General features: G+C 47.8%; 1 protein-coding gene across 1 annotated transcript in view; it reads right to left on the reverse strand.

The window, feature by feature from the left end:
- The window catches only part of LOC125431384 (transformation/transcription domain associated protein), a 100,142-nt gene that overhangs the window by 421 nt on the left and 72,844 nt on the right, over positions 1-26,877 (reverse strand). The window contains exons 52-65 of the mRNA XM_048494146.1: positions 26,338-26,533; positions 25,700-25,965; positions 24,519-24,619; positions 24,220-24,421; positions 22,670-22,834; positions 19,944-20,034; positions 18,615-18,814; positions 17,323-17,584; positions 10,190-10,415; positions 8,242-8,459; positions 6,315-6,499; positions 4,311-4,514; positions 2,415-2,609; positions 1-919 (exon numbers count right to left, since the gene is read on the reverse strand). The exon at positions 1-919 is cut by the window's left edge and continues 421 nt beyond it. Coding sequence (XP_048350103.1) covers positions 635-919; positions 2,415-2,609; positions 4,311-4,514; positions 6,315-6,499; positions 8,242-8,459; positions 10,190-10,415; positions 17,323-17,584; positions 18,615-18,814; positions 19,944-20,034; positions 22,670-22,834; positions 24,220-24,421; positions 24,519-24,619; positions 25,700-25,965; positions 26,338-26,533 — 2,796 coding nt within the window. The 3' untranslated portion in view covers positions 1-634. The remainder of the gene's footprint in view (positions 920-2,414; positions 2,610-4,310; positions 4,515-6,314; positions 6,500-8,241; positions 8,460-10,189; positions 10,416-17,322; positions 17,585-18,614; positions 18,815-19,943; positions 20,035-22,669; positions 22,835-24,219; positions 24,422-24,518; positions 24,620-25,699; positions 25,966-26,337; positions 26,534-26,877) is intronic.

Below are 26,877 nucleotides of genomic sequence, written 5' to 3' on the forward strand. Positions count from 1 at the left end.
CACAATGGGATCATTTATTCAATAGCAAAGACACAGGGCTCTTCTATACAAGGGTACAAAACAAACGAACTCTGTACACGCTCGTGGTAGCTCACATATGTTTCCACAAGGATTAAAATACTATTCGAGTCATCTCGGTACCAACGTGAAGGCAAAAGGAGGAAAATTTTTCTTCTTAATATCAAAAGGCGTTCAAACAGGCAGTCCTCAACATACAGCAACTTGTTTTCTTCAAGGTGTATAAAAAGTACGTAGGAAGCTCAGAGAAGGTCAATTTTTTTTCAGTTGGCAAGGTAGCGTCAATATCTTCCACGTCTGGCATAAAGCGAGACTTCGTCTGTGCGGGATTTGAAGTTCCCCCCTTCCCCGATTTCCAGCGGTCGTTTTAAAAAAAACCCCACCCTTGCGTAACGACCACACGAAATTGCGCCGAAAGGGTCTTTAAAAAACAGCAGTACTTCTGTAAACATGATCATGCCGAAGGTGACGGTGGCCCAGAGGGTTCGGGGGTGGAAGTAGGGGGAGACGGAGGTTGAATATTGTTCACATTTTCCTTTCTTTCCCCCATCCCCCACCATCATTACACTGCAAGAGCTTCATGAACTGAAAAGCGTCCCCCCCCCCCTCTCTGGGGTTAGAGCCATGGGTGCCAGGCCGGATCCATGCGACAGAGATTGTCAAGGCTATTGGCCGCGGCTACCAGCGTATTGACTTTGCTCTCCCCACCTTCAAACTGCGCCAGGTTATGCAACCGGGTCATGATCGCGGTTACGGCTTTCTGGACCAGCGAGACCAGTTGCTGGCTGTCCATGTTCTCCGGCTGCCCGGCAGCCGAGAGCGGGGACGAGGTATCCTCCTGCGTCTTCTTGTGCCAAGCGATTATCTCGTCTCGCAGCACGGTCTTCAAGATGCCGTCGACCTGGGGAGACGGAGAAAGGTCACTCTGTTGAACTAAAAAGGGGGATTTCGGGTTTGGCACGACGGCGTGACCCCAAGATGGCAGCGGAGAGTATTTCCAGTTTACCATAATAAAGCCAAAGGGACTGGCGCCAACAATCAATAAATAAGAATGATAAATGTGATTGTGAGGTGGGAGACAAGCAGTTGAAATGGGGACGGCGGAGGCCTCAACAAAAGCTCTGATGGAATATCTCTGCTTTGCAGGCCCTGCAAAACTGTCATCTGGTTGTATTGTCGAAGGCTTTCCCAGCCGAATTCAATTGGCTGTGATGGGTTTTCCAGGCTGCGTGGCTGTGGTCTGGTAGATCTTGTTCCTAATGTTTCGCCTGCATCTGTGGCTGGCACCTTCAGAGGTGTATCACAGAGAGAAGTCTGTTACACACTGTGTCTAGTGAGAAGGGAATGTTTAGTGGGGTATATATTGTCCATTGGGGAACCAATCAGTAAGTGTTTGGGTGGAACTTGCTATGCAAAGGTGTGGTTGACTGCATTGTAATGCAGGTGGGGGGTTTCAGTCCAGGGAAATGTGAGTCACTCCCTGGACTGAAAAACCCCACCCACATTACAATGCAGTCACCCACACCTCTGAAGATGCCAGCCACAGATGCAGGCGAAACGTTAGGAACAAGATCTACCAGACCACGGCCACACAGCCTGGAAAACCCACAACAACCTGTCATCCGATTGCTACGAAGTGGCACTATATTATATTAGTGGGGATATGATTGATATGATTGAAGTCTATATGATATGATTGAAGTCTATAAAATTTTGCATGGGGTAGAAAATGTTGACAGAGAGAAATTTTTATTTCTTTCTCACAATAGTAGAACCATTGAAAATGCTGGGGAGAAGAATTAGGACTAATAAAAGGAAACACTTCTTCACACAACATGTGATTGGTGTTTGGAATATGCTGCCACAGGAGGTGGTGATGGCCACTCACCTGGATAGCTTTAAAAAGGGCTTGGACAGATTTATGGAGAAGTCGATCTATGGCTACCAATCTTGATCCTCTTTGATCTCAGATGGCAAATGCCTTAGCAGACCAGGTGCTCGGGAGCAGCAGCAGCAGCAGAGGGCCATTGCTTTCACATCCTGCCTGTGAGCTCCCAAAGGCACCTGGTGGGCCACTGCGAGTAGCAGAGAGCTGGACTAGATGGACTCTGGTCTGATCCAGCTGGCTTGTTCTTATGTTCTTATGTTCTTACGCCAGAGCGCAGGTTCGCGTACACCAGCAGGGCGCTTCCCTGTTCCTAAGGAATTTATTTCCCTGCTCTGAAATCAGAACATGTCTTAAGACAGACCTGTACTTTTTGACTCATTTTTGCTGCACAGTCCGTCCCAGCTACACAAACCATGGAAATAAATAAGAAACAACAAGAAAGCCCAGCAAAGCATCTATAGAGCAAGTTCCGCTCCCCAAAAAAACAGGTCGCGCCAACATCCCGTACCTTAAAGTTTGGCTGCGCGAAGCAGCGAGCGACCGCGATCATGGACGCCGTCAGGGGGCCGGAGACGCCGATGGTGGTGAGGAATTCAGAAATATTGGGCGTGAGGCGGAACGGGACGGGGCGGTTGGCATCTAGGTCTCCAGTGGCGTCGTTTATGTCAAAGCGGAAGTAGGCCACGTTCAGCTTGCCCGTGTCCTGTGGTTAAAATAAAAGAGAGAGAGAGAGAGAGAGTTAAGTCTTGAAAGCGGAAGGGACAATGCACTGTCGTTCCCAGTTCAGTCTCTGGGTGAAGGACTACTTCACAGGGGGGGCGCTCAGGTGTCTCTAGAAAGCAGCTCCTGGTTTCCGAGCATTTAGCGCCGTGGTGGTGAACCTTTGGCACTCCAGATGTTATGGACTAATTGGCCATGCTGGAAGGGGCTGATGGGAATTGTAGTCCATAACATCTGGAGTGCCAAAGGTTCGCCACCACTGATTTAGCTGAACACCCAGACATTTTTCCAACAGCTTTTCAGCTCCCGGCGCAGGACTAAGGTTAACAAGAATTTGAAATATGTACGCTATTTCAGATTAGCTGGCGCAGACAGGTGACAGACGAAAACGCCCCGTGCCAAGGATTCGTCTGGAAATAAACAGCTCCTTTGTGGAGATGGGAAGAGAGATCTGGGGGGAAAGAAATCTCCGTTTCGTTTTCCCCCCTACAGGCCGGCACAGTACTTCGTTGTCTAGTCGGAGTAAGCATTTGAAAAGGCCAGGTTGTGCAGCAGAGATTTGAAAAAGGGGGTGCGTATTTGTTCGGTTTCACTCAAGTCCGGCACCCCCCGCGTTCCACCTCAGTTCTGGATACGCCTGTCCTATTTTAACAATGATCATGCAGCAACGCAAACATCGCGTGCAATCGTACGTGGAAAAAAAAATCCACAACAAAAATATATTTGACTGCGAGACATTTGGAAGCTCGGCTCAATGACAAGAGGCGCACTGTAGGGATCGCATAAAACTGGATTGGGAGGCCGTGTGCCTTGAAGTAGTGTCTCCGAATTAAACCGGGCAAGCGTGAAAGTTAATAATGGCGAAGGGACCTGTCACCACAAAGCAGCAATTTGTTGGGAAGCCCGTCTCTGATCTGATACAGACTTGAGTCTTTGATGCTGTAAGGACTGGAGTCATCTCATTTTTGAAAGCGGATTCTTGGCCATATCACTGCGTGGATGTTCCACGACCTTGTGGAATTGTATTTTGGCTGTGGATTTCTTTTTCACACATGAATGCATGCGATATCTGACTTGTGGCATGATCCTTACAAAAATAGCACATATCCTGAGGTAAGCCGCCCATGCACAATGGGCCAATGCATAGTTACAATTGTGGAACTCTCTGCCCCAGGATGTGGAGATGGCTGCCGACTCGGAAGGCTGAGAGCCAGCGTGGTGCAGTGGTTAAGAGCAGCTGGATTGTAGGCTTGAGAACCGGGTTTGATTCCCCACTCCTCCACCTGAGTGGCAGAGGCTTATCTGGGGAACCAGATTTGTTTCCCCAGTCCTGCATTCCTGCTGGGTGACCTTGGGCCAGTCACAGTTCTCTCAGGACTCTCTCAGCCCCACCTGCCTCACAAAGTGTCTGTTGTGGGGAGAGGAGGAGAAAGGAGCTTGAAAGCCACCCTGAGTCTCCTTACAGGATAGAAAGGTGAGGTATAAATCCAAACTCTTCTTCTGAAGAAGCAAGAGGACATCTTCGGATAGGACAGTGCATTGGCTGCTAGTCAAAATGGAAACTAGTCAGCCAGCAGGCTTCATGTGGAGGAGTGGGGAAACAAGGTAGCTAATAAATGTTCACAACAAAGGAATAAAAAAGTGACCCGTGGGCAGCTGGCGATTCGGCTCCGTCGTGGCCTACCTGAGCAATCTGCAACATCTCGGGGTTGAGCCTGTTCAAGTGGAAGACGAACTCGGCAAAGCCGATCAAGGCCAACTGAATGGTGAACATCTTTCGGAACGTCCAGTAGTCGGTGGCGTTGGGAAAGGTGTGTAACGCCCACTCTTTCAGCATGCTGCGCGGCACCATGTTTCCCTGCACCTCTTTCAAAATGTCACGGAGAACCTGACGAGGAGAGAAGAACGTAAGTTGGATGCGAAGCATAAGCATAAGCATTTATTGTCATTGTGCACACACAACAAAATTTACAGCCGCATTCCTCGATGCACACCATTTCAGACTCGTACCCCAGCCTCACTTTCCCCTTCCTCCACCCATCCCTACACAGCCCCAAACACATCAACATGAAGCCGCAGAGTTTAGCATAGCCACAGCTCTAGAGTAGAAGCTGTCTCTAAGCCTCTTTGTCCTAGATAGACCTGTATCGTCTGCCGGATGGTAACAGTTCAAAAAGAGAGTGTGCTGGATGAGACGGGTCTCTCGGAATATGTTGGGCTTTCTTTAGGCTTCGGGAATGATAGAGTTCTTCCAAGGAGGGGAGAGGGCAGCCGATAATCCTCTGTGCAGTAGTGATCACCCTTTGGAGCGCCTTCCTATCTGCCACTGTGCAACTGGAGAACCATACACAGATGCAGTAGGTGAAGACACTCTCTATAGCACAGCGGTAAAAGGACACCAGGAGTTTTCCATTCAGTTGTTGTTTCCTTAAAAGTCTCAGATAGTACAGGGGTCACTACTTGGATGGGAGACCACCAAGGAAGGCTCTGCAGAGGAAGACGATGGCAAACCACCTCTGCTTCTCCCTTGCCTTGAAAGCCCCTTGCTATGGCCTCCATAAGTTGGAAGCTAAGCATAGCCAGTATTTGGATAAGAGACCACCAAGGAAGGCTCTGCAGAGAAAGACGATGGCAAACCACCTCTGCTTCTTACTTGAACACCCCACCAGCGGTCACTGTAAGTCAGCTGAGACTTAACAGAACTTTTCGCACACACAGGTTTTCATGGGCAGAGCAGTAGAGTTACAGAAGCAAACGAAAGCTTCTATTCCCTGTGATAAAACTACTAATATCTAGTGTGACGCCCTCATGCCAAGACAGTACAACTTCTCTTACTGGTTTCTCCTTTCCTACTTTTCCGAGATGGCTGCCATGTTCCTCGCCTGGATTCCAAGCCCCGGGCGACAGTCTGATCTTTCCCGCTACTTAGTATGCTGCAGAGACCCTGAGATTAGACTCGAGCATCTGTGTATTAATGTTACCACACATTCTGCAGCCAAGTTGTGCCGCGCATGTAAACATCTGCGAACGACCTCCATATTTAATTACTACAGCATGGCCCGGCCTAATTAATTGGAAAGAGAAATAAAGTTGGGACCCGCTCCAGTGCGCTTGAAAGGAATGATAATTGCGCTTGCTTAAATTTAAATTACACCGAGAGAACTAAAAATGGCACAACCTGTAGGGGGAAAAAAAACCTCAGAAAAAGATTTTTAAGAAGAAAAACCAAAAAGAAAAGAAAGAAAAGAAAAAGAGAAACCATAAAAGGAGAAGAAAGAGTTTCAGGTCACTTTAGGACAGGCAAATGGCAAAGGTTGTTTATTACGGGTAGAACTTCCAGAATATCAACCAGCCCCTTGCAGCATCATGTAATAAAGGCCCCGTATCTTTTTTTATCTGGTTGTAATTATACCCTATTAATCACGCAAGGTGGAGAAGTAATGAGGTTCTCTGGAGGGCTTATCTTTTTTCGAAAGCTTGCCATGCTATTAATGAGGCACAGGTGCAATCCGGGTCTTCCGGCGGCTTGGCTGTGAAATGTTATTTTGCTAACGGGAGAAGAAGGAGAGGTGGACGAGTGGGAAGTTTGCAGCAGACACATCGAACGTGAGGCAGAGGAAGCAGAAAGATGCTTGAGCAAGACTGGTGGGAAAGGGCAGCCGGACGTGTTAGCTGGGAATGCCGATACCTGATGGCTGGCTTGGGTCCCTCGGGCCTGGACGGTCGCCAGCCGGTCGTAGTAACGGGAAATGGGGCTGTCGTGTTCGATGCCCTTCTTCGTGCAGCGTTGCTTGTAGATCTCCACCAGGGAGAGGGAGGAGGGGTTGTCTTCGACCAAGCGCATCTGCGGCGAGACAGCCACGACCCGGGGAACTAGGGGCACGGTGGGGGAAGAGAGGAGAAGGGGTAGGATCCGAGGGAAGGAGGCGACGGAGAGAGAAGTGGGGGAAATCCGGTTAATTTAAAGCAAATATAACAAAAGGGGGACAGACCCAACATGCTTCCCTTCATAACGCCAAATAAGTCGGCTGACATAGAAATAGAAACTGAATTAGAAGAGGCGGCCTATAAATCTAAAATATAAATAAAAATAAATAAATAAATAAATGCCACACAACGACAGCAAACGTAGAAATGAAAGCGTCCACGTTTCGAAAGATAAATACTGCCAGCAAGAGCCCACATTTCAAGAACTAGGACACATTTTAGCGGCAAACAGCAACAGTAAACGTTGCACTAATTAAATCCAAGTTTTTTATCCGGAACATGGTCCTTGGCATATTCCCAATGATTTCTTAAAAAATTATCAACAGACATTGGTGGGTTGTTTCTGGCATCGCTGGGTGAGATCTACCACTATTAATTGGGTTTATGAACGCTGACTTCTTTGGTGTTACGAACGTATTAATAGCTGCAGTGGTACAATTTTGATAAAAGGATGTGTTGCGAGCATATACGATGTTTTTATTGAATAGGGGCGCTGCATACAGCCCAGCCTTAGCACAGAGTGTTTGGGATCGAGGCCATGCGTTTCATACTCTGCAACTTTTGTTTGGGTTCAGAGTGAACGAGGCCCCGGGTGCATCCTGGGGTTTCGGGCTGTCCAAAATTAAGACCGAGGGAGACCCTTCCTTCCCCGCAGCTGAAATAACAGCACCGCCCCAGGAAGAGGAGATGGATATTCTTCTCTGGAAGAATCCTCACCAAAGTAGATTTTCAGGGAGCCACTAAAGAGGAGGAGGAGTTTGGATTTATATCCCACCTTTTTCTCCTCAAGGAGGCTTACAAGCTCCTTTTCCCTTCCTCTCCCCACGAGCATAAGCATAAGCATTTTATTGTCATTGTGCACGCACAACGAAATTTACAGCAGCATTCCTCGATGCACACAATTCCAGACTCATACCCCATCCTCACTTTCCCCTTCCTCCACCCATCCCTACACAGCCCCAAACACATCAACACGAAGCTGCGGAGTTTAGCATAGCCACAGCTCTAGAGTAGAAGCTGTCTCTAAGCCTCTTTGTCCTAGTTTTGATAGACCTGAATCGTCTGCCGGATGGTAACAACAGACACCTTGTGAGGAAGGTGGGGCCCAAGGTCACCCAGCAGGAATGTAGAAGTGTGGAAACACATCTGGTTCACCAGATAAGCCTCTGCCACTTGGGCGGAGGAGTGGGGAAACAAACCTGGTTCTCCAGTTTGGATTTATACCCTGCCTTTCTCTCCAGTAAGGAGTTCCAAAGCGGAGGAAGCATGGTTGGCAGTGGCCGTACCCCTGTGGTATCCCGAAGGGGGAGACACAGAGGCAAGACCCCAGAGTTGGAAAGGAAGCTGGGGGGCCCCAACCCTCCCCAGTCGGAAATCCCTACAAAGGTCAGGTGGAGACTGCAGGTCTGTCCCAGCCCAGAGTAGCCCAAGGTAAACAGGACTGATACTTTTATGGTAGACCATCACAGAAGCTCAGGTCTGCTACTCAGAGGAAGGCAGCGGCAAACCACCTCTAACCAGCCCTTGAATACCCCACATGGTGGAACTTCCCGGGGTCACCATCGGTCAGTGGCGACCAGGCGGCCCACTTTCCCTTTGCCCGCTTGCCGATGGTGGCCATGCCTTACCTGTGAAAAACAGGTGCCTCTTGGTTGTTTCTTTCCGCTTCTCTAAGCAGGGGTTCAGAAGGCGAAGGAGCTGGAGAACCCGCTCTTCCCGGCGCGACTCGGTCAGGCAAGCGTCGTTCATGACCAGATACGGGTAGATCTTCCCGTTGTGGCCTCGGATGTAGAGTCGCCGGGCGGCGGTGTTGTGTTTTTGCACAATCTCCACTCTGGGCATAAACCTACCAAGAGAAAGAGCAGAGAAATTAAAGCCCCCGAGATTCCCCGAGAGCTTCGTTCCCGGCCTTTGAGATGAAAGCTAGCTTTTTAAAGAAACTGAAATGTCTTTCCAAACGGCGATGGAAAGGAAGTGGTGGCTCCATATTGAAAAAAAAGTCTTCTCCTTGGGTTTCTCATGGGAGTCCCTTCATATGCTTACCGCCACAGAAATTTACCATCATCTAAAGATCAGACTGTACGACCAGGAATACCAATCTCTCCTGAGTGCTGCACAAAGCTCCTGTTCCCCTCTATACTTTGGGATCACACCCCCGAAATCTAGCCCTGCTGTATATTTAGAACAGCTTGTTAATTATAAGTGCAGATGGGTCATGACCAGAGCAAGGGGCAACTCATTCCCCTCTGTCTATCTTCAAGGTCGTTTCCTTAACATCCCACAAAGTGAGCGTTGTTGTCGGCACTGTCCCAACACTATGGACTCAATCCCTCATATCCTGCTTTACTGTTCGAGGTGTAATGATATTAGAACCGATCTGGGAGCTTTACTACCTCTAGGATTTATGTTTATCTCAGACAAACTAAAAATGTCTAAGCTATTGAACAGCCGTCATGTAGAAATTTCTGAAGCAGTTGCTACATTTTTAATTCATGTTCTACATGATATATAACAATGATCCTGTTTTTGTACTTGGAATGTATGGTACTTCTGGTTTATGCCTAATAAAGGTTTTTGGATTGGACTGGGCAGCCGATTGGTGTCTGGGACTCTGTAGAAACCACCTTCCTCGTTATCTGTTTTCATAAAAAGTGCAGAGAAGGGCAACAAGGATGATTGAGGGACTGGAGCACCTTCCCTATGAGGAAAGGCTGCAGCGTTTGGGACTCTTTCGTTTGGAGAGGAGACGTCTGAGGGGGGATATGATTGAAGTCTATAAAATTATGCATGGGGTAGAAAATGTTGACAGAGAGAAATTTTTCTCTCTTTCTCACAATACTAGAACCAGGGGGCATTCGTTGAAAATGCTGGGGGGAAGAATTAGGACTAATAAAAGGAAACACTTCTTCACGCAACGTGTGATTGGTGTTTGGAATATGCTGTCATAGGAGGTGGTGATGGCCACTAACCTGGATAGCTTTAAAAGGGGCTTGGACAGATTTATGGAGGAGAAGTCGATTTATGGCTACCGATCTTGACCCTCGTTGATCTGAGATTGCAAATACCTGAGCAGACCAGGTGCTCGGGAGCAACAGCCGCAGATGGCCATTGCTTTCACCTCCTGCCTGTGAGCTCCCAATGGCACCTGGTGGGCCACTGCGGGGAGCAGAGTGCTGGACTAGATGGACTCTGGTCTGATCCAGCAGGCTCTTTCTTGTGTTCTTAAGGCCATTGCTTTCCCATCCTGCCTGTGAGCTCCCAATGGCACCTGGTGGGCCACTGCGGGGAGCAGAGTGCTGGACTAGATGGACTCTGGTCTGATCCAGCAGGCTCTTTCTTGTGTTCTTAAGGCCATTGCTTTCCCATCCTGCCTGTGAGCTCCCAATGGCACCTGGTGGGCCACTGCGGGGAGCAGAGTGCTGGACTAGATGGACTCTGGTCTGATCCAGCTGGCTAGTTCTTATGTTCTTATAACGAAATGTAGCCTTTTGGGCAGTTGTGTTGTTCATCATGCAGGCTGGGGTGGGGGGTGGGAACTGCCCGGACGTTTCCCCCCTTTGCCGTCTCGGCTCTTACCGTGCGATCTTGATGTAATAGTGCGTCGGCTTCGGCATGAGGAACTCGCCGGGGATCTCCACCTCGGCCGTCTGGGCCGAGAAGTTGCTGAGGAAGCGACACTTCTCCTCGATCAGGAAGAACTTGGGCAGCTGCTTGGTCTTGGCTTCGAGGATCTTGATCCACTTCTTCAGCTTCGAAATGAGGTTGTGGAGCTTCATGGAGCCCGGGACGCTGAAGTCGAAATCTAGGAGGGCCCGGGGGCAAAAACAGGTTTGTTAGGAACGGGGTGGAAAACAGGTGAGGTTTCGTGAAACAGAGAATACCGATTGGTTGCATGGCGCGTCCGAGAAGGACCTGCTTTCTATCCAAACGGGAGGCCAACACGTCTCTGAGCCGGCTTCTGCCTGATTTTACGCACAAACCTTTTCGTGCTGATGTTAGTGGTCAAACTGGACAAGACATATTCATTGTCATCCCGCCCCCCCTTCTGGTGGTCCCCTCTTCTGAAGGTCCCCATAACATCTGAGGGACCTACCGCTCCCCTTTTGGGAGGGTTTTAGTTGTCGATGCGAGATGGTATACTGGAACGCTGTGTGGCTGGAATGTATTTAATTGTTTTGAACCCAAATAGAGTTTCAATCTTGATATTATAGTTAGTATTTTGTTATATGAGCTTTTTTTTTTTTTTTTTTCATATCCCCCCTTTCTCTCCTGCAGGAGACTCCAAAGCCATTTACAATCTCCTTGCCCTTGCCCTCTCACAACAAACACATTCCTAGAGGTGGGTGGGGCTGAGAGAGCTCCGAGAAGCTATGACTAGCCCAAGGTCACCCAGCTGGCGTGTGTGGGAGTGTACAGGCTAATCTGAATTCCCCAGATAAGCCTCCGCAGCTCAGGCGGCAGAGCGGGGAATCAAACCCGGTTCCTCCAGATTAGATACACAAGCTCTTAACCTCCTACGCCACTGCTGCTCCTCAAGTTATGTCTTGAACTTCAGCTCTACCATAGCACTGCACATGTTGTGCACTCAGTCCAGGGCCCTTTGGGAGTGGGCTTGCATACAAAATTACTACCATCAATAATAATGTATATATACCGTGTTTCCCCGAATATAAGACAGTGTCTTATATTAATTTTTGCTCCCAAAGATGCGCTATGTCTTATTTTCAGGGGATGTCTTATTTTTCCATTCCACAGCTGCATGCTCTTGGTCGACGGGCATGCTTCCAAACAAAAACTTTGCTACGTCTTACTTTCAGGGGATGATTTTATATTTAGTACTTCAGCAAAACCTCTTCTACGTCTTATTTTCAGGGGATGTCTTATTTTCGGGGAAACAGAGACTGAAAATGGTATTTGCCTGTTCTAGAATTTCTGTTTGTTTTTATATAGGCAGTGCAAGAATCTCTCCTATCTGCAAATGTTATAAAACCCTGATTATAATTCCAAGCCTACCCTCTAGTGAACAGTTAGAGTAAATCACTGGAAGGAAGGAAGGAAGGAAGGAAGGAAGGAAGGAAGGAAGGAAGGAAGGAAGGAAGGAAGGAAGGAAGGAAGGAAGGAAGGAAGGCAGGAAGGAAGGAAGGAAGGAAGGAAGGAAGGAAGGAAGGAAGGAAGGAAGGAAGGAAGGAAGGAAGGAAGGAAGGAAGGAAGGAAGGAAGGAAGGAAGGAAGGAAGGAAGGAAGGAAGGAAGGAAGGACTAATGTCTTCCTTTGGTCCCTTGAAATGCCAAAAAATACCAAACTGCAAGCTAATGATAAGCTAATGATAAGGAAATAACTGAAGAAAAAAAAATGGTGTTAATTTAAAGGGGGGGGAAACCCCACATTCCACCCAACCCTACCCAACCGACTCATTTCACTGCGGGAATCATACTACTTTGCTGAAAATACCTATTTAAATTTTTTACTTTATTTTTAAGTTTAGGAGAGGGGGTAGTAAAGCCTCTCAGAGGCGCAGATGGGAACAGCGGAGCACGCTCGATTAATTAGTGGTCTCCGTTCGTGTCATGCAGCGCCACGTGGAGCACCTGTCTACAGAAACCCAGCGTTTTGAAAACGCCAAAGGAATGCCGGGCGGCTTCCCTGCGCTGCAGACAGCTTAATTAGGGCAAATGAAAACCTCTTCCCTTGTCAGCCTTAACTCAAAGTCAGCTCTTGTTAACCTGGAGCCGTTCGGCAGCTACGGTTTGGACAAGAGCATCTTACGGTCAAATTTCAGGAAGGGGCAAACAGGGCAGGCGGGGAGCTTTCGTCGACGGCTACAACAAAAGGAACCAGATTATTTCGTGAAGGAGGAGGAGGAGGAGGAGTTTGGATTTATATCCCCCCTGTCTCTCCTGCAGGAGACTCAAAGGGGCTGACAATCTCCTTGCCCTTCCCCCCTCACAACAAACACCCTGTGAGGTAGGTGGGGCTGAGAGAGCTCCGAGAAGCTGTGACTAGCCCAAGGTCACCCAGCTGGCGTGTGTGGGAGTGTACAGGCTAATCTGAATTCCCCAGATAAGCCTCCACAGCTCAGGCGGCAGAGCGGGGAATTAAACCCGGTTCCTCCAGATTAGATACATGAGCTCTTAACCTCCTACGCCACTGCTGCTCCTTGGTGGAATGGAGAAGAAATTCAGTTTCATATCTGTATTTATTTACTCAGCTCTGTTGGCTATCTCGCCACTCTGGGAGGCCGGCCCGGCAGTGGCCAGAAGCGGGGCCTTTTTCTTCATGGCCCCGGCTCCATGTAATGGGCTCCCTGAAGACATAAGTGGGGGGGACCCCTCCTTTGAGATCTTCGGGAGGTGGCTTCTTTGCCGGGGCTTTTGTGTGGGTTCGAGTGGCAGAATTAAATTCTCAATTCTGTTTGCAGATCCCCCCCCCCCCCCCCCCCCCCGGCCGCGCTTCCTTTTAAGTTGTGCTGTACAACGGAACAGGCTCTCCTTTGAAGTGAGAACATAAGAACATAAGAACAAGCCAGCTGGATCAGACCAGAGTCCATCTAGTCCAGCTCTCTGCTACTCGCAGTGGCCCACCAGGTTATTGCAGCTCACACGCAGCATGCTTGGAAACAATGGCCTTCTGGCGCCGCTGTTCCCGATTACCTGGCCCTGTTGGCGCATTTGCAATCTCAGATCAAAGAGGATCAAGATTGCAGCTATAAATCTACTTCTCCACAGTCTCTTGGTGTCCGAGCCCCTTTTAAAGCTATCCAGGTGAGTAGCCTTCACCACCTCCTGTGGCAGCATGTTCTAAAACTCCCAATCACGCGTTGCGTGAATAAAGTGTTTCCTTTTATTGGGTCCTAATCCTTCCCCCCAGCATTTTCAAATGGATTCCCCCTGCCTGAAGAGTTGGTGAGAAGTATGAGAAAAATTTCTCTCTGTCAACATTTTCTACCCCATGCATAATTTTATAGACTTCAATCATATCCCCCCTCAGACATCTCCTCTCCAAACTAAAGAGTCCCAAACGCTGCAGCCTCTCCTCATAACAAAGGTGCTCCAGTCCCTCAATCATCCTCGTTGCCCTTCTCTGCACTTTTTCTATCTCTTCGATATCCTTTTTGAGATGTGGCGACCAGAACTGAACACGGGACTCCAAGTGCAGTCGCACCACGGCTTTATATAAGGGCATGACAATCTTTGCAGTTTTATTATCAATTCCTTTCCTAATGATCCCCAGCATAGAGTTTGCCTTTTTCACAGCTGCCGTGCATTGAGTTGACATTCCCATGGAACTATCAACTAAGACGCCCAAATCCCAACTAAGACGCCCAAAACAGCCTTCCGAATGCCAATACTTGCGAAAGAAAGGGACCTGTAACGCATACACACTCGCACACACGCACGGAAACCCTCGCTTTGTTAAAAGCTTTTCCATCACGGCTGCACCCGGCGTGTTTGAAAATATAAGGGGAACACCTGGCGCGTTGGAAAATATAAAAATGCCATTTGCATCGACTCGGCTAGCAGCTGGGCCCCTTGGAATCTGCAGATAACGGGGGAGGACGCAAAATATGTCAAGCGGGCTTTCCCTTCCCTCGTGGCCGCCATGCATTAAATCTGATCACATGGTTCAAAGCTTCCATTATCTAGTGCCATGGAACTGTGGGGCCTCGCAGATGACTTCACGCAGAGCATTAACGCGCTGCCTCCGATAGGGAGGGCGGGCGGATGACTTTTGCAAGGACCCCGCAAGACCGGTTTTCTCCAAGAGCCGAGGCCCCAAGAGCCACTTCACCTGCTCCCTGGGAGATGCCACGCGGTCTCCTGCTCACAGCGGACACCCCCCTCCCCGACTGCGGGTGAAACACTATCAGGTTGCAGCTTAGTTAACAGCGACCCCTTACGGTTCCCGAGGCAAGAGGACAGAGGTGGTTTGTCGCTGCCTCCCTCGGTGTAGCAGCCCTGGACCTCATTGGTGATCTCCCATCCAAGCACTAACCAGGGCGTGTTACTTCATTTTGGCTTAAACGCTTGCGCAAGACTCTCCAATGGCTCCAGACTGCGCATTCCCAAATTTTCCAACTGAGCAAATTTCAGAACAATACAGGTGAGTGGCTGACAGATGAATTTTTTTCCCAACCCACTAATGATTCTAGATATTTTAGCTAAGTAGAAAAGAAGGAGAGTTTGGATTTATATCCCCTCTTTCTCTCCTGTAAGGAGACTCAAGGTGGCTTAGAAGCTCCTTTCCCTTCCTCTCCCCACAACCTTTGAGGAGCAGAAGTGGCGTAGGAGGTTAAGAGCTCATGTATCTAATCTGGAGGAACCGGGTTTGATTCCCAGCTCTGCCGCCTGACCTGTGGAGGCTTATCTGGGGGATTCAGATTAGCCTGTGCACTCCCACACACGCCAGCTGGGTGACCTTGGGCTAGTCACAGCTTCTCGGAGCTCTCTCAGCCCCACCCACCTCACAGGGTGTTTGTTGTGAGGGGGGAAGGGCAAGGAGATTGTCAGCCCCTTTGAGTCTCCTGCAGGAGAGAAAGGGGGGATATAAAGCCAAACTCTTCAAACTCTTCTTCTGGGCGGGGCTGAGAGCGCTCCAAAGAACTGTGACTAGCCCAAGGTCACCCACGGGCATGTGTTGGAGTGCACAAGCTTATCTGATTCACCAGATAAGACTCCACAGCTCAAGCGGAGCAGGGGAATCAAACCCCGTTCCCCAGATTAAAGTGCACCTGCTCTTAACCACTACGCCACACTGTACTTAATACAACAAGCCTTTTGTTAGCACCACAAAAGTGTTATTTCCAGGCAGGGAGGAATGGGAATTTCATGGCATTGATAGCAGAAATAGGGCACATTTATCCCTTCCATATTGCTGGGGGTAGGGGCATGGTGGCCCCCACCGTGCTGTGATTAGGAAATCCACGTAAAAAAAAAAAAATTGGCCCTCTCCTCGTACCAGAGAAGTCTGATTTTTTTCTTTCATTTCAACAGTTTCAAAAAGAAAAGGTGTAGACTTACGATCTTAACCAATAAAATATGCTGATATTACACAATACTGTGCATATATTTTATGCATTTCTGAGTTGCTTTCTATTTTGTGTCTGTTGGCCTTCGTGTGTCGTCTGTGGGTTCCATAAAGCTCCCCCCCAAAATCCCATGTAATTTTTCACGCCGACCAACTATCCCAGTGATGGCGAACCTTTTCGAGACCGAGTGCCCAAATTGCAACCCAAGACCCACTTTTTTATCGCAAAGTGCCAACCCGGCAATTGAACCTGAATGCTGAGGTTTTAGTTTAGAAAAAATGGTTGACTCCAAGGCGTGCGTTACTCTGGAGTAAGCTTGGTGGTAGTCGGTGGCTTTGCTTTGAAGCAACCGTGCAACTCTTCCAACGGGTGAATCACGACCCTAGAAGGATGTACTCAGAAGCAAGCCCCATTGCCAGCAACTGAGCTTACTCCCAGGTAAAGGATCGCGCTTTAGTTCTTCACATGAAAATCAGTGGGGTTTAACAGCGCTTAACAGGGTTATCTACACTGCTTCCCCAAAACTAGGTCTTAGGTTTAATGCGAATAATTGAGCCCAGCAGCCCAGGCCAGCCTAGATGTATGAGGGAGGGGGGTGACTCTGTTTGCGCGTGCCCACAGAGAGGGCTCTGAGTGCCACCTCTGGCACCCGTGCCACAGGTTCACCACCACTGCACTATACATCAAAACCACGATGGGGAAAGTCGCGATGTGGAAGGGGATTACTGCTATCCCTTCCACATTCCCTCTCTTCCAAGAGTTTCTTTAGCTATACTGTTTTTCGCTTTTCATTTTTATTGACTACCCTTTATATATTGTCCCAAATTAATGACGACACTTTGATTCAAATCCAGTAGTACCTTTGAAACCCACAAGATTTTGGAGAGTATAAAGACTCAAGAGTCGAAGCGCTGGTTGTCAGATACACTTCATGGTTTAAAGAACAAACCCTGGTTCCTGAAATGGACTGGCGAGCTTCATTATTTCTTGTACAAACTTTCTGAGCAAGAAGCATGAACACTATCCATATGGTCCTCTCTTGCAGCAAAGTATGTGAGAAATGGGCAATGGACCAACCAAAGGACCACCTGGAATATTGTGTCCAGTTCTGGGCACCACAATTCAAGAAGGATATTAACAAGCTGGAACGGGTCCAGAGGAGGGCGACCAAAATGGTGAAAGGTCTATAATCCATGCCCTACGAGGAGATTTAGGGAGCTGGGGATGTTTAGTTTGGTGAAGAGACGGTTAAGAGGTGACATGATAGCCATGCTTAGATATTTGAAGGGATGCCATCTTGGTGAGGGAGCAAGCTTGTTTTCTGCTGCTCCATGGCCAATTGGCCATGCTGGCAGGGGCTGATGGGAATTGTAGTCCATAACATCTGGAGTGCCAAAGGTTCGCCACCACTGGACCAGGGTCAGAGGAGTCGTGGGTTCAAGGTGAAGGAAAAGAGATTCCACCTAAACATCAGGAAAAACTTCCTGATAGTCAGGGCTGTTAGGCTACCTCAGAGGGTGGTGGAGACTTCTCCTTTGGAGGCTTTTAAAGAGAGGCTGGATGCCAGGAGTGCTTTGATTGTGGGTTGCTGTATTGCAGGGGACTGGACTAGCTGGCCACTAGGGTCCCTTTCAACTCTATGGTTCTATGATTAGCAGTGTGTATGTATATATATAATCACTCACCTGTTGTGAACTGGCCCTTGAGCTTCTGAAAGACGGGATCCTGCGCAGTCGCCTGGGCCCTTCTGGCCAGCGACTCCGAAGCGGCGCTGGAGAACATGGTGGAGACGTTGGAGACGTTCTCCAGGCCGACCCCAAAGGTGCTGACCAATTTCTTGACGAAATTCAGCGTGTGGGGGGTGATCTTGGCGTCGGACACGGCGCCGCTTTTCTCAAAGGCGACCGAGTAGCACTTGGCCAGGCCTTGCTGCAGCTGCCGAAGGACCTAGCGGTGAGACACAAGGACAGTGTAAACGAATACCGACTGAATGAAAAAAATGCCACCAACGCGAAAGAATATTATCTTTCCACAGAAGTCGCGTTCTGACCTTGCGCTTCCTTTTGTGTTAAGATATTGCCCTTTGGTAGTGATTTTTATTGGCCTTTCGATTCACCTGGTGGATATTTTTCTATTTCATAAGAACATAAGAACATAAAAACAAGCCAGCTGGATCAGACCAGAGTCCATCTAGTCCAGCTCTCTGCTACTCGCAGTGGCCCAACAGGTGCCATTGGGAGCTCACAGGCAGGAGGTGAAAGCAATGGCCTTCTGCGGCTGCTGCTCCTGAGCACCTGGACTGTTAAGGCATTTGCAATCTCAGATCAAGGAGGATCAAGATTGGTAGCCAGAGATCGACTTCTCCTCCATAAATCTTTCCAAGCCCCTTTGAAAGCTATCCAGGTTAGTGGCCATCACCACCTCCTGTGGCAGCATATTCCAAACACCAATCACACGTTGTGTGAAGAAGTGTTTCCTTTTATTAGTCCTAATTCTTCCCCCCAGCATTTTCAATGTATGCCCCCTGGTTCTAGTATTGTGAGAAAGAGAGAAAAATTTCTCTCTGTCAACATTTTCTACCCCATGCATAATTTTGTAGTCTTCAATCATATCCCCCCTCAGACGTCTCCTCTCCAAACTAAAGAGTCCCAAACGCTGCAGCCTCTCCTCATAAGGAAGGTGCTCCAATCCCTCAATCATCCTCGTTGCCCTTCTCTGCACTTTTTCTATCTCTTCAATATCCTTTTTGAGATGTGGCGACCAGAACTGAACACAGTACTCCAAGTGCGGTCGCACCACGGCTTTATATAAGGGCATGACAATCTTTGCAATTTTATTCTCAATTCCTTTCCTAATGATCCCCAGCATAGAGTTTGCCTTTTTCACAGCTGCCATGCATTGAGTTGCTGTCAACTATTTCAATGTCAACTATGCTTTTTAAAACTGTGCTTCAGCAATGAATACATTTCAAAAATACCTCTTCGTGCCAGTTTTCTCTGAACCACACCATTTGGTCGACGATCCCCTCCAGAGAGGAAAGGAGTGTGGGGTGCAGTTCCCGCTGCATGTGCATGATTCGGCTGCAGCGCCACATCGGAGCCGTGGCTCTGATTGGCCCGGGGTCAGAGGCGGAATGCGACTGGTTTCCCACGGAACTAGGCTGTTGTTGTCCAGAATCTGGAAGGGGGGCGAGGAAGAAAGAACCGGGACGAAATCGTTAACGCCACCGAGCGTCCTGCAGCTTTTGGAAATAAGAGGCTTCTCGTGGAACCGTGGGATTCCACAGAACCTCGGCGGAGAAACCTTGCTCTAGGCCAGTGGTTCTCAACCTTCCGAATGCCGCGACCCTTTCATACAGTTCCTCATGTTGTGGTGACCCCCAACCCTAACATTTATCCATTTTACAGATGGAGAACACTGATGCAGAGAGTCTTAGGCGACCCCTGTGAAAGGGTCGTTCGGCCCCCAAAGGGGTCCCGACCCCCAGGTTGAGAACCGTAGCTCTAGGCTTATCTGAATTGATAAGGGGGTTGGGACAAGGTGGCCTGCATGGCCTCTTCCAACTCTATGATTCTATTCCCAAAGAGTGAAACTCATGAAACAAAAATATACCCTGTTTCCCCTAATATAAGACATCCCCGAAAAATAAGACATAGTAGAGGTTTTGCTGAAGTGTGAAATCTAAGGCATCCCCCGAAAGTAAGACATAGCAAAGTTTTTGTTTGGAAGCATGCCCGACGAACAGAACACAGAAAAATAAGACATCCCCTGAAAATAAGACATAGCGCATCTTTGGGAGCAAAAATTCATATAAGACACTGTCTTATATTCGGGGAAACACGGTATATATAACTGCATCAGCAGTTCAGACCAGGTGGAATTAACCATCTCTAATCCCAGGGAAATTTGCATTAAAATAAACATTTGAAAACCTTTGGCAAGATGTGTATGAGCCTGGGTGGATATTTTGCAAAATATCTGCATATGCGCTTCCCATGGAACAAAGAGGAGGCCTGACCCGTGAAAGGTAACTGTCTCCACTGGTGGAGAAAAAGTCAAAGTCAAAAATGGCTTTATATGTTTTGTCGAAGGGTTTTGTGGACAGAATCAACAAGATGTTGCGGGTTTTCCGGGCACGTAGCTCAGAAATCACCACCCCATTTTGAACTGTATCTGGCGCCCCCAAGGCAAAGGGCCTTTTGGGCATAGTTGTTTTTAAAAGGATGAAAAAAATCATCAACTCCCTCAGCCAAGAAGTTCGACGACACGCCACTTGAGTGCACCTGTCGCGATGTATCGCGCTTACCGCTTTTGTAGCGTTCGCGCTGCTCTATCTTCAGCGTTAAGTAGAGGGTCCGGATCGGGAAGTAGACCGCTTGGGGATACACTCGGCCAACCTGTTTCGAAATCGAACAAGTGTAAGACCCGATGGTTTTGGCAATTGTTCCGTGACCCAGAATCAAATTGATTAAACCAAACAAATAAATAGACAGACAGTTTTATTACGGCCACTAGACCAGCAAAAGGAAAACAAAAACAAAATCAAATTATACACATGTACAGAAATCCATAGTATAAGACCTATACGCAAAAACATCCTCAGCTTGTAACATTATTACAATCACCCCCATGCCGTCTGGCTCTCTGTCTTAACATGGATCTACGTTTATTATGTTGGCAACGTACAAAATTTGGCTACCTGCTGAGATATAAAGGGAACTCGGTCTTCCAATAAAATTCTTACAAGAACTGAATCAGGACTGACTACGATTGAATTTGTATCATGATTTTTAACAGTGGCTGAATTACATTAAACAAATAAATCAAATGTGCTGACTTCTTCACAGCTAACCAATCTTTGCTTGAAACAGAATTGCTGTTTTTGCCTTTTCTTCCACGATGGCTGATTCAGTTAGACCTATTTTTTTAAAAAACATCCCGTCGGAGATTGAATACTTAACAGACCAGGTGCTCGGGAGCAGCAGCAGCAGCAGAAGGCCATTGCTTTCACCTCCTGCCTGTGAGCTCCCCAAGGCACCTGGTGGGCCACTGCGAGTAGCAGAGAGCTGGACTAGATGGACTCTGGTCTGATCCAGCAGGCTCTTTCTTATGTTCTTATGTTCTTAACTGGCAACAGAAATGGGAAGATGCCAAATTTTTGCATGTTTTGTAAATTTCCAACTATTGATTTCAAGTTTTTTAGTGTTGCTTTATTCTATTGTGCATTATCTATATATTGTGAGTATTATCTATTGACTGTATGTGTCCTATGTTGGTTACGTATAAGCAACCATAAGCCCAGCCTTTGGCTGGGGTAGGGTGGGATATAAACTAAATAAAAGTCCAGTAAAGACGAGGACCTCCTTCAGCAACGCTGTATGGCAAGTTAAACGTTTTTATGGGGGGGGGGAGGGCTTGCCCTTGCCGTTTTGAAAGGAGAACCAAACAAGGCCGTATCGTTTTACTCTGCAAGCGGGCGTCTGAATAATGCAAGAGCTTGAAAAACGGCAGAAAAATAAATCTTACTTATGCGGATAAAAGAAGGGAGGGAGACCCAAAGACGAGATCATATAGTCTTCAAATGAGACCACAATTCCCAGTGAACCTCGTGCTATTTGCCAGAGGGGCACATCAGAGTATAACTCAACTCCACACAATTGCCGCGCAGAGAGAGGGGGAATCAAAATAGCTACTTAATGTAACGGGATACCCTTTCCAAGAAGCTGAGGTTTTGTGCATTCTACAGATAGGAGGGAAACAAAACGAACGGCCAAACATTAGCGTTCCATTTTGGCCTTAAATCTATAAGTACAAACGCCGGTTAAACGAAGACAGCGATATATCTGACCAGGTTCTAGGAGGAAAGGCGAACCATGAGCCACGACAGGTGGTTTTCCCTACTATCCTCCAAAAACAGGGGGAAAAGGGAAATAATTGCACACCAAGGGATTTGGAAAGGAAATTCAAAAGCCGCTTAAAATGCGGCAATGAATTAACCCCGATTCATAATGGAACCATGCGAGAACACACAAGAATGACTTTCAAGGCAACCTGATCTTGGTTATTAGTCTGCTTCTTCCTGTCTGCTCCCGTGTTTAAGTATTTGTCTAGCTTATTTATATATCACTACGCTCATAACCTGATTCTTTACAGATGCTGCCCAGAGGGGGGCGTGGACCCCAAAGAAAATAGTGCTCGGTTATCCCCGGGAACAGTCGCTTGGGATGAGTCAAGCGAGACGTGACAACCCACGCCCGGTTTGTAGGGTGAACTTCCTGCAAATCGGGGCACCTTCACATTTCAGTCGGGGGAGGGCGGCGTGTGAGCGTAGATTCACGCCTTGATCTATAAATCAGCCGAAGCTGAATTCCTACCTTAATTCAAGAATTGCATGCTAAAATAAGTCTAAAACCATAGTTTCCTTTCTACAGCACGCAAACACACAAAACTACCATTGGTCAATCAGGGTAAGTGTTGTCTACTCAACTGGAAGCTGCTCTCCAGAATCTCAGGTTGAGACCTTTCACATCACCTGCATGCCAAACAGAGACTCTTCCAATTGAGCCCCTTCGCTCGCTAGCCCGAATTCACAAGCCATCACTGGCCAAAAAAGAGCGCTCTGAAAAGTATCCTGCCTGTGGTGTAGTGGTTAAGAGCAGGTGCACTCTAATCTGGAGAACTGGGTTTGATCCCCCGCTCTGCCACTTGAGCTGTGGAGGCTTATCTGGGGAACCAGATTAGCTTGTGCACTCCAACACACGCCAGCTGGGTGACCTTGGGCTAGTCACAGCTCTTTGGAGCTCTCTCAGCCCCACCCACCTCACAGGGTGTTTGTTATGGGGAGGGGGGAAGGGAAAGGAGATTGTAAGTCCCTTTGAGTCTCCTTACAGGAAAGAAAGGGGGGATATAAATCCAAACTCTTCTTCCATTTACTCTTGTAAAGAGGGAGACTTTGAACTGAAAGTGTGATAAACAACGAACTTGGAGGGGGGGAGGTTGTGGGGAGGTTGTCGCATGGCCAAACTATCGTACCTGACTGATGAGATTCAAAAGGAGTTTGCCCTCAGATCCGACCAGGCAGGTTAACAGCTGGGGGATCCAAGCAAGCCACTGGATAGGCGGGACACCAACACAATACTTATCGATCGCTTCTGCCAATGTGTTCTTGTCGTCGTCGAAGCTTAGGAGCCAAAGGACCTAGAATAATCAAGCAGTCGGAGGGTTACTGCATCAATATACAGACATACCGCAGGAAGGAGTTGGTAAATTGCATTTCGATATGGACAGATTTATGGAGGAGAAGTCGATTTATGGCTACCAATCTTGATCCTCCTTGATCTGAGATTGCAAATGCCTTAGCAGACCAGGTGCTCGGGAGCAACAGCCGCAGAAGGCCATTGCTTTCACATCCTGCATGTGAGCTCCCAATGGCACCTGGTGGGCCACTGCAAGTAGCAGAGTGCTGGACTAGATGGACTCTGGTCTGATCCAGCAGGCTCTTCCTTATGTTCTTAAGGCCATTGCTTTCACATCCTGCCTGTGAGCTCCCAAAGGCACCTGGTGGGCCACTGCAAGTAGCAGAGAGCTGGACTAGATGGACTCTGGTCTGATCCAGCTGGCTTGTTCTTATGTTCTTATGATATGGTCCATGTGAATAGACGAACCTTCGGCAGATTAGAGGGCAAAGCTCAACTACCCTTTGGAAGAATCTTGTATTCTTATTCGAGACCCAGCGTGGCGTAGTGATTACAAGCAGGTGGACTCTAATCTGGAGAACCAGGTTCAATTCCCCGCTCCTCCACATGAGCGGCAGACTCTTATCTGGGGAACCGAATTTGTTTCCCCACTCTTCCACATGAAGTTTAACTTTGATAAATGCATATTTTGTAGGTTACAAAATTAATGGCAGTACCTTCCCCCCACCCCCCACCCCAAGTGAATATGTATTGTGGTGATAGTTAATCTATCAGGCTATCAGCATAGTAGGTAAGGAAGGGAAAGTCAGACTCTCCCGATTTTTTTTTCAAAAAATCAAAATTGTATTTTATATTGATAAATTGATTTTTTTCTTGCTTTTCTGTATTTTTTTTGCTTTTTTGTATGCTTGTTTTCATTTTCTGTACCTCCTTTTGCTATTTTCTGTCTTTTTGACATTTTTTTATAAATGAGAACATTGTAAAACATTTCTCAAAAAAAGCTGGGGACTCCTACTCAGGAAGAAGAGGAAGAAGAGTTTGGATTTATACTCCACCTTTCTCTCCTGTAAGGAGACTCAAAGGGGCTCACAAGCTCCTTTCTCTTCCTCTCCCCACAACAGACATCTTGTGAGGTCGGTGGGGCTGAGTTATGAAGAACTATGAGTAGCTCAAGGTCACCCAGCAGGAATGTAGGAGTGCAGAAACGCATCTGGTTCACCAGATAAACCTATGCCACTTAAATGGAGGAGTGGGGAATCAAACCTGGTTCTCCAGATTAGAATCCACCTGCTCTTAACCACTACACCACGCTGGTTCCCAACGGGCCTTTCCTCGCACGCATGAATACACAACCCACTGCGCATACAAGCAAGCCCAAGGCCTCACCTTGGCTAAATACTTCCGCGACTTGCTCTCGTTTTGATGGCGGCACGCGTGCAAGTAGCAAGTGATGGCCGAGACCCCGAGATGCAGCTGACGCTCCTTCACGAAGATGTTCTCCAGATAATCCCCCCACATCGCCCACGCTTTCACCAGAACGTCGTGCATCTGCACGGCGGCCGAGAAGGCTTTGTTGGCTTCTTCGGACCTGCGGAGCGGATGACATGAAACGGTGGCTCTGAGGCATCCCCCCCCCCCACCCCCGCCACCAGACGTGCCCTCCTGTCTTGCCCCGTGATACATACTTGTTAATCTGAGCCAAGAACATGCCCTTCAGCGCATAGAATTCTGCCGTCATCTCCTTGGTAAAATACTTCAGGTTTGTTGACTCAATTACCTCGAGGCCCTGTTGGACAAATTGATACAAGCCCAGATTTATTTTTTAAAAATACACCTCATGGGCAGACATTTTTTTAAAAAATAAAGCAAACCAACAAAAAGTACTTTTCTGAGGAGCGGTCCCTGCCACGGGTCCTTTCTGCACAAACTTTATAAAAGGTTCTGAGGCAGGAAATAAAACATTTCCTCCATTGAGTTCCACGTGTTTTTTTTCACCCCCCAAATATTTTATTTAAAACAGTTGTCCGACTGAAAGGTTTGAAAAGGTATTCAATTTGCTCTCCGATCTATTTACTACATTCACTTGGTATATCTCTCGACTCGTTTTTCCCGCCATCTAGTTCAGAATCCTACAACTTGTTAAAACAAAAATTGTTGGAAAGCAAATGGATTAATTTAATTAGGGCTGCTATGAAAACTTGTTCACCCTTACATCTTTCAATACCCCTATATCAAAACAGGATGGCTCTCTATTTGTATTTTTTGGACTAATCCTATGCAGAGAAGAGCCCTCACACTTGCTCGCTTCAATGTTTTCCCCTCCGCTTTATTGCGTGGTAGATTTAACAACTTGGAAATGAGCGAAAGGGTATGCTCTTGTGGTGAACAACAAATTGAAACTTTGGCACGTCAACTGCTTTGCTGCCCTAAATCTGCTAATATCAGATCAAAATATTCCAATATTCTTTCTAGGAGACCTAGTGAAATGGGAGAATCAGGTAGACTCCCTTTCCTTCTGGACAATTCTGACAATGAAACTTGTGAATTGGTAGCACGATTTTTACTGGAGGTGATGCACAATCGATAATTTATATTCTATCTTAAACCTTTGTATTTGTGTACCTTTTATCTCAGGTTTTTTATTGTGTTGTTATTATTGTTATGCCAAATAAAGGCTTATTATTATATGTTTACTACATTTCCCACGCTTCTCTGCTTCTCCTGAGCTTACTCCTTGACACCATTGCACAAGCTAATCTGGTTCCCCAGATAAGCCTCCACAGCTCATGTGGCAGAGCGGGGAATTAAACCCAGTTCTCCAGATTAGAGTGTGCCTGCTCTTAACCACTACGCCGCTGCTGCTTACCTGCATGCATTCGTTTTTCCCCATCACTCCGGCCAGCTGCAGGTAGCATTTGACCTGCTGCCGGATCTTCTGGAAGCAGTCCACAATCGGCACCGTCGGGATGGTGTGGATGCGGCTCAGGATGTCCAAGGCGACGTTGACCAACCCTTGCTTCCGCGCGATCTTCCCGTACTGGATGATGGCCGACGCCGAGGCGTGGACGCCCAGCATGGCGTTGTTGGAACTGGGATCGTGTTGAGAGCTGTTCTCATACGCGCTCACGATGGCTGGGAAAGTCGAGCAGATAAAAGGCTGAAAAGGAGGAACTAAGCTTCCGTAGAAGAGTGCGGATTTGAACGCAAGTCTCCCAGATCCTTGCCCAACATGCTAACTACCACCATAATGTATCTAAGTATTTCCACAGGACTATATCCCTACATGCAATAGCACTCGTCTAAAAAATCCTAGTCCTATTACATTGCTTATTATTACACTGCCTGTCAACTGCATTGACTTATGCTGTGTAATCCACCTTGGGTCCGCCAGTCTATGAAGGCTTCCTCCGACTTTAGATGCTCTTTCGTTAGCAGAAGACCCACTTAACTTAGAGGGGGGCTTCCTTGAGAAAACCTGGATCCACCCCCACCATTGGCTTTTACCTTGGTAGTGGTGCTGCCGCCACATGAAAATGCTGCTCCAGTGAGACAAATCATCGGACACGATCGGCAGCCTGTTCCGCCAAGTCTTCACCACCGTCTTCATGTCGTGCAGGCTGTTGTTCCGCCCGAGGTTTGCAGGCTGCAGCCCAGCATTTATCTGGGCCGCCTCTTGCAGTTCGATGATCTGTTGCGCGGCCTAGGAGGACGAGGTAGGGAAGTCTTACAGGACCGTACGTAGATTGCGGGGAGATGATTGGATGGGGTTTTTTGTCAAGCGTAGAACATTCACAATCCGAACTATTCCGCATGGCCCTTTGTTAAAATGGCATTTTTAGTGCATCTAACGGTGGTGAGCAGAACTTGCCTTCTGCGTTTGTTGCACCTGCCATTTTGTGACAGTTTGAAGCTGGCACAAAATAGTGGCCACGATGACCACAAAAGGCCATTAGGTGTATTAATAGCCTTTAGGTCAGTGATGGCGAACCTTTTCAAGACCGAGTGCCCAAATTGCAACCCAAAACCCATTTATTTATCGCAAAG

Source organism: Sphaerodactylus townsendi, linkage group LG04 (assembly GCF_021028975.2).
Source record: "Sphaerodactylus townsendi isolate TG3544 linkage group LG04, MPM_Stown_v2.3, whole genome shotgun sequence".
NCBI classification, from domain to species: Eukaryota; Metazoa; Chordata; class Lepidosauria; order Squamata; family Sphaerodactylidae; genus Sphaerodactylus; species Sphaerodactylus townsendi.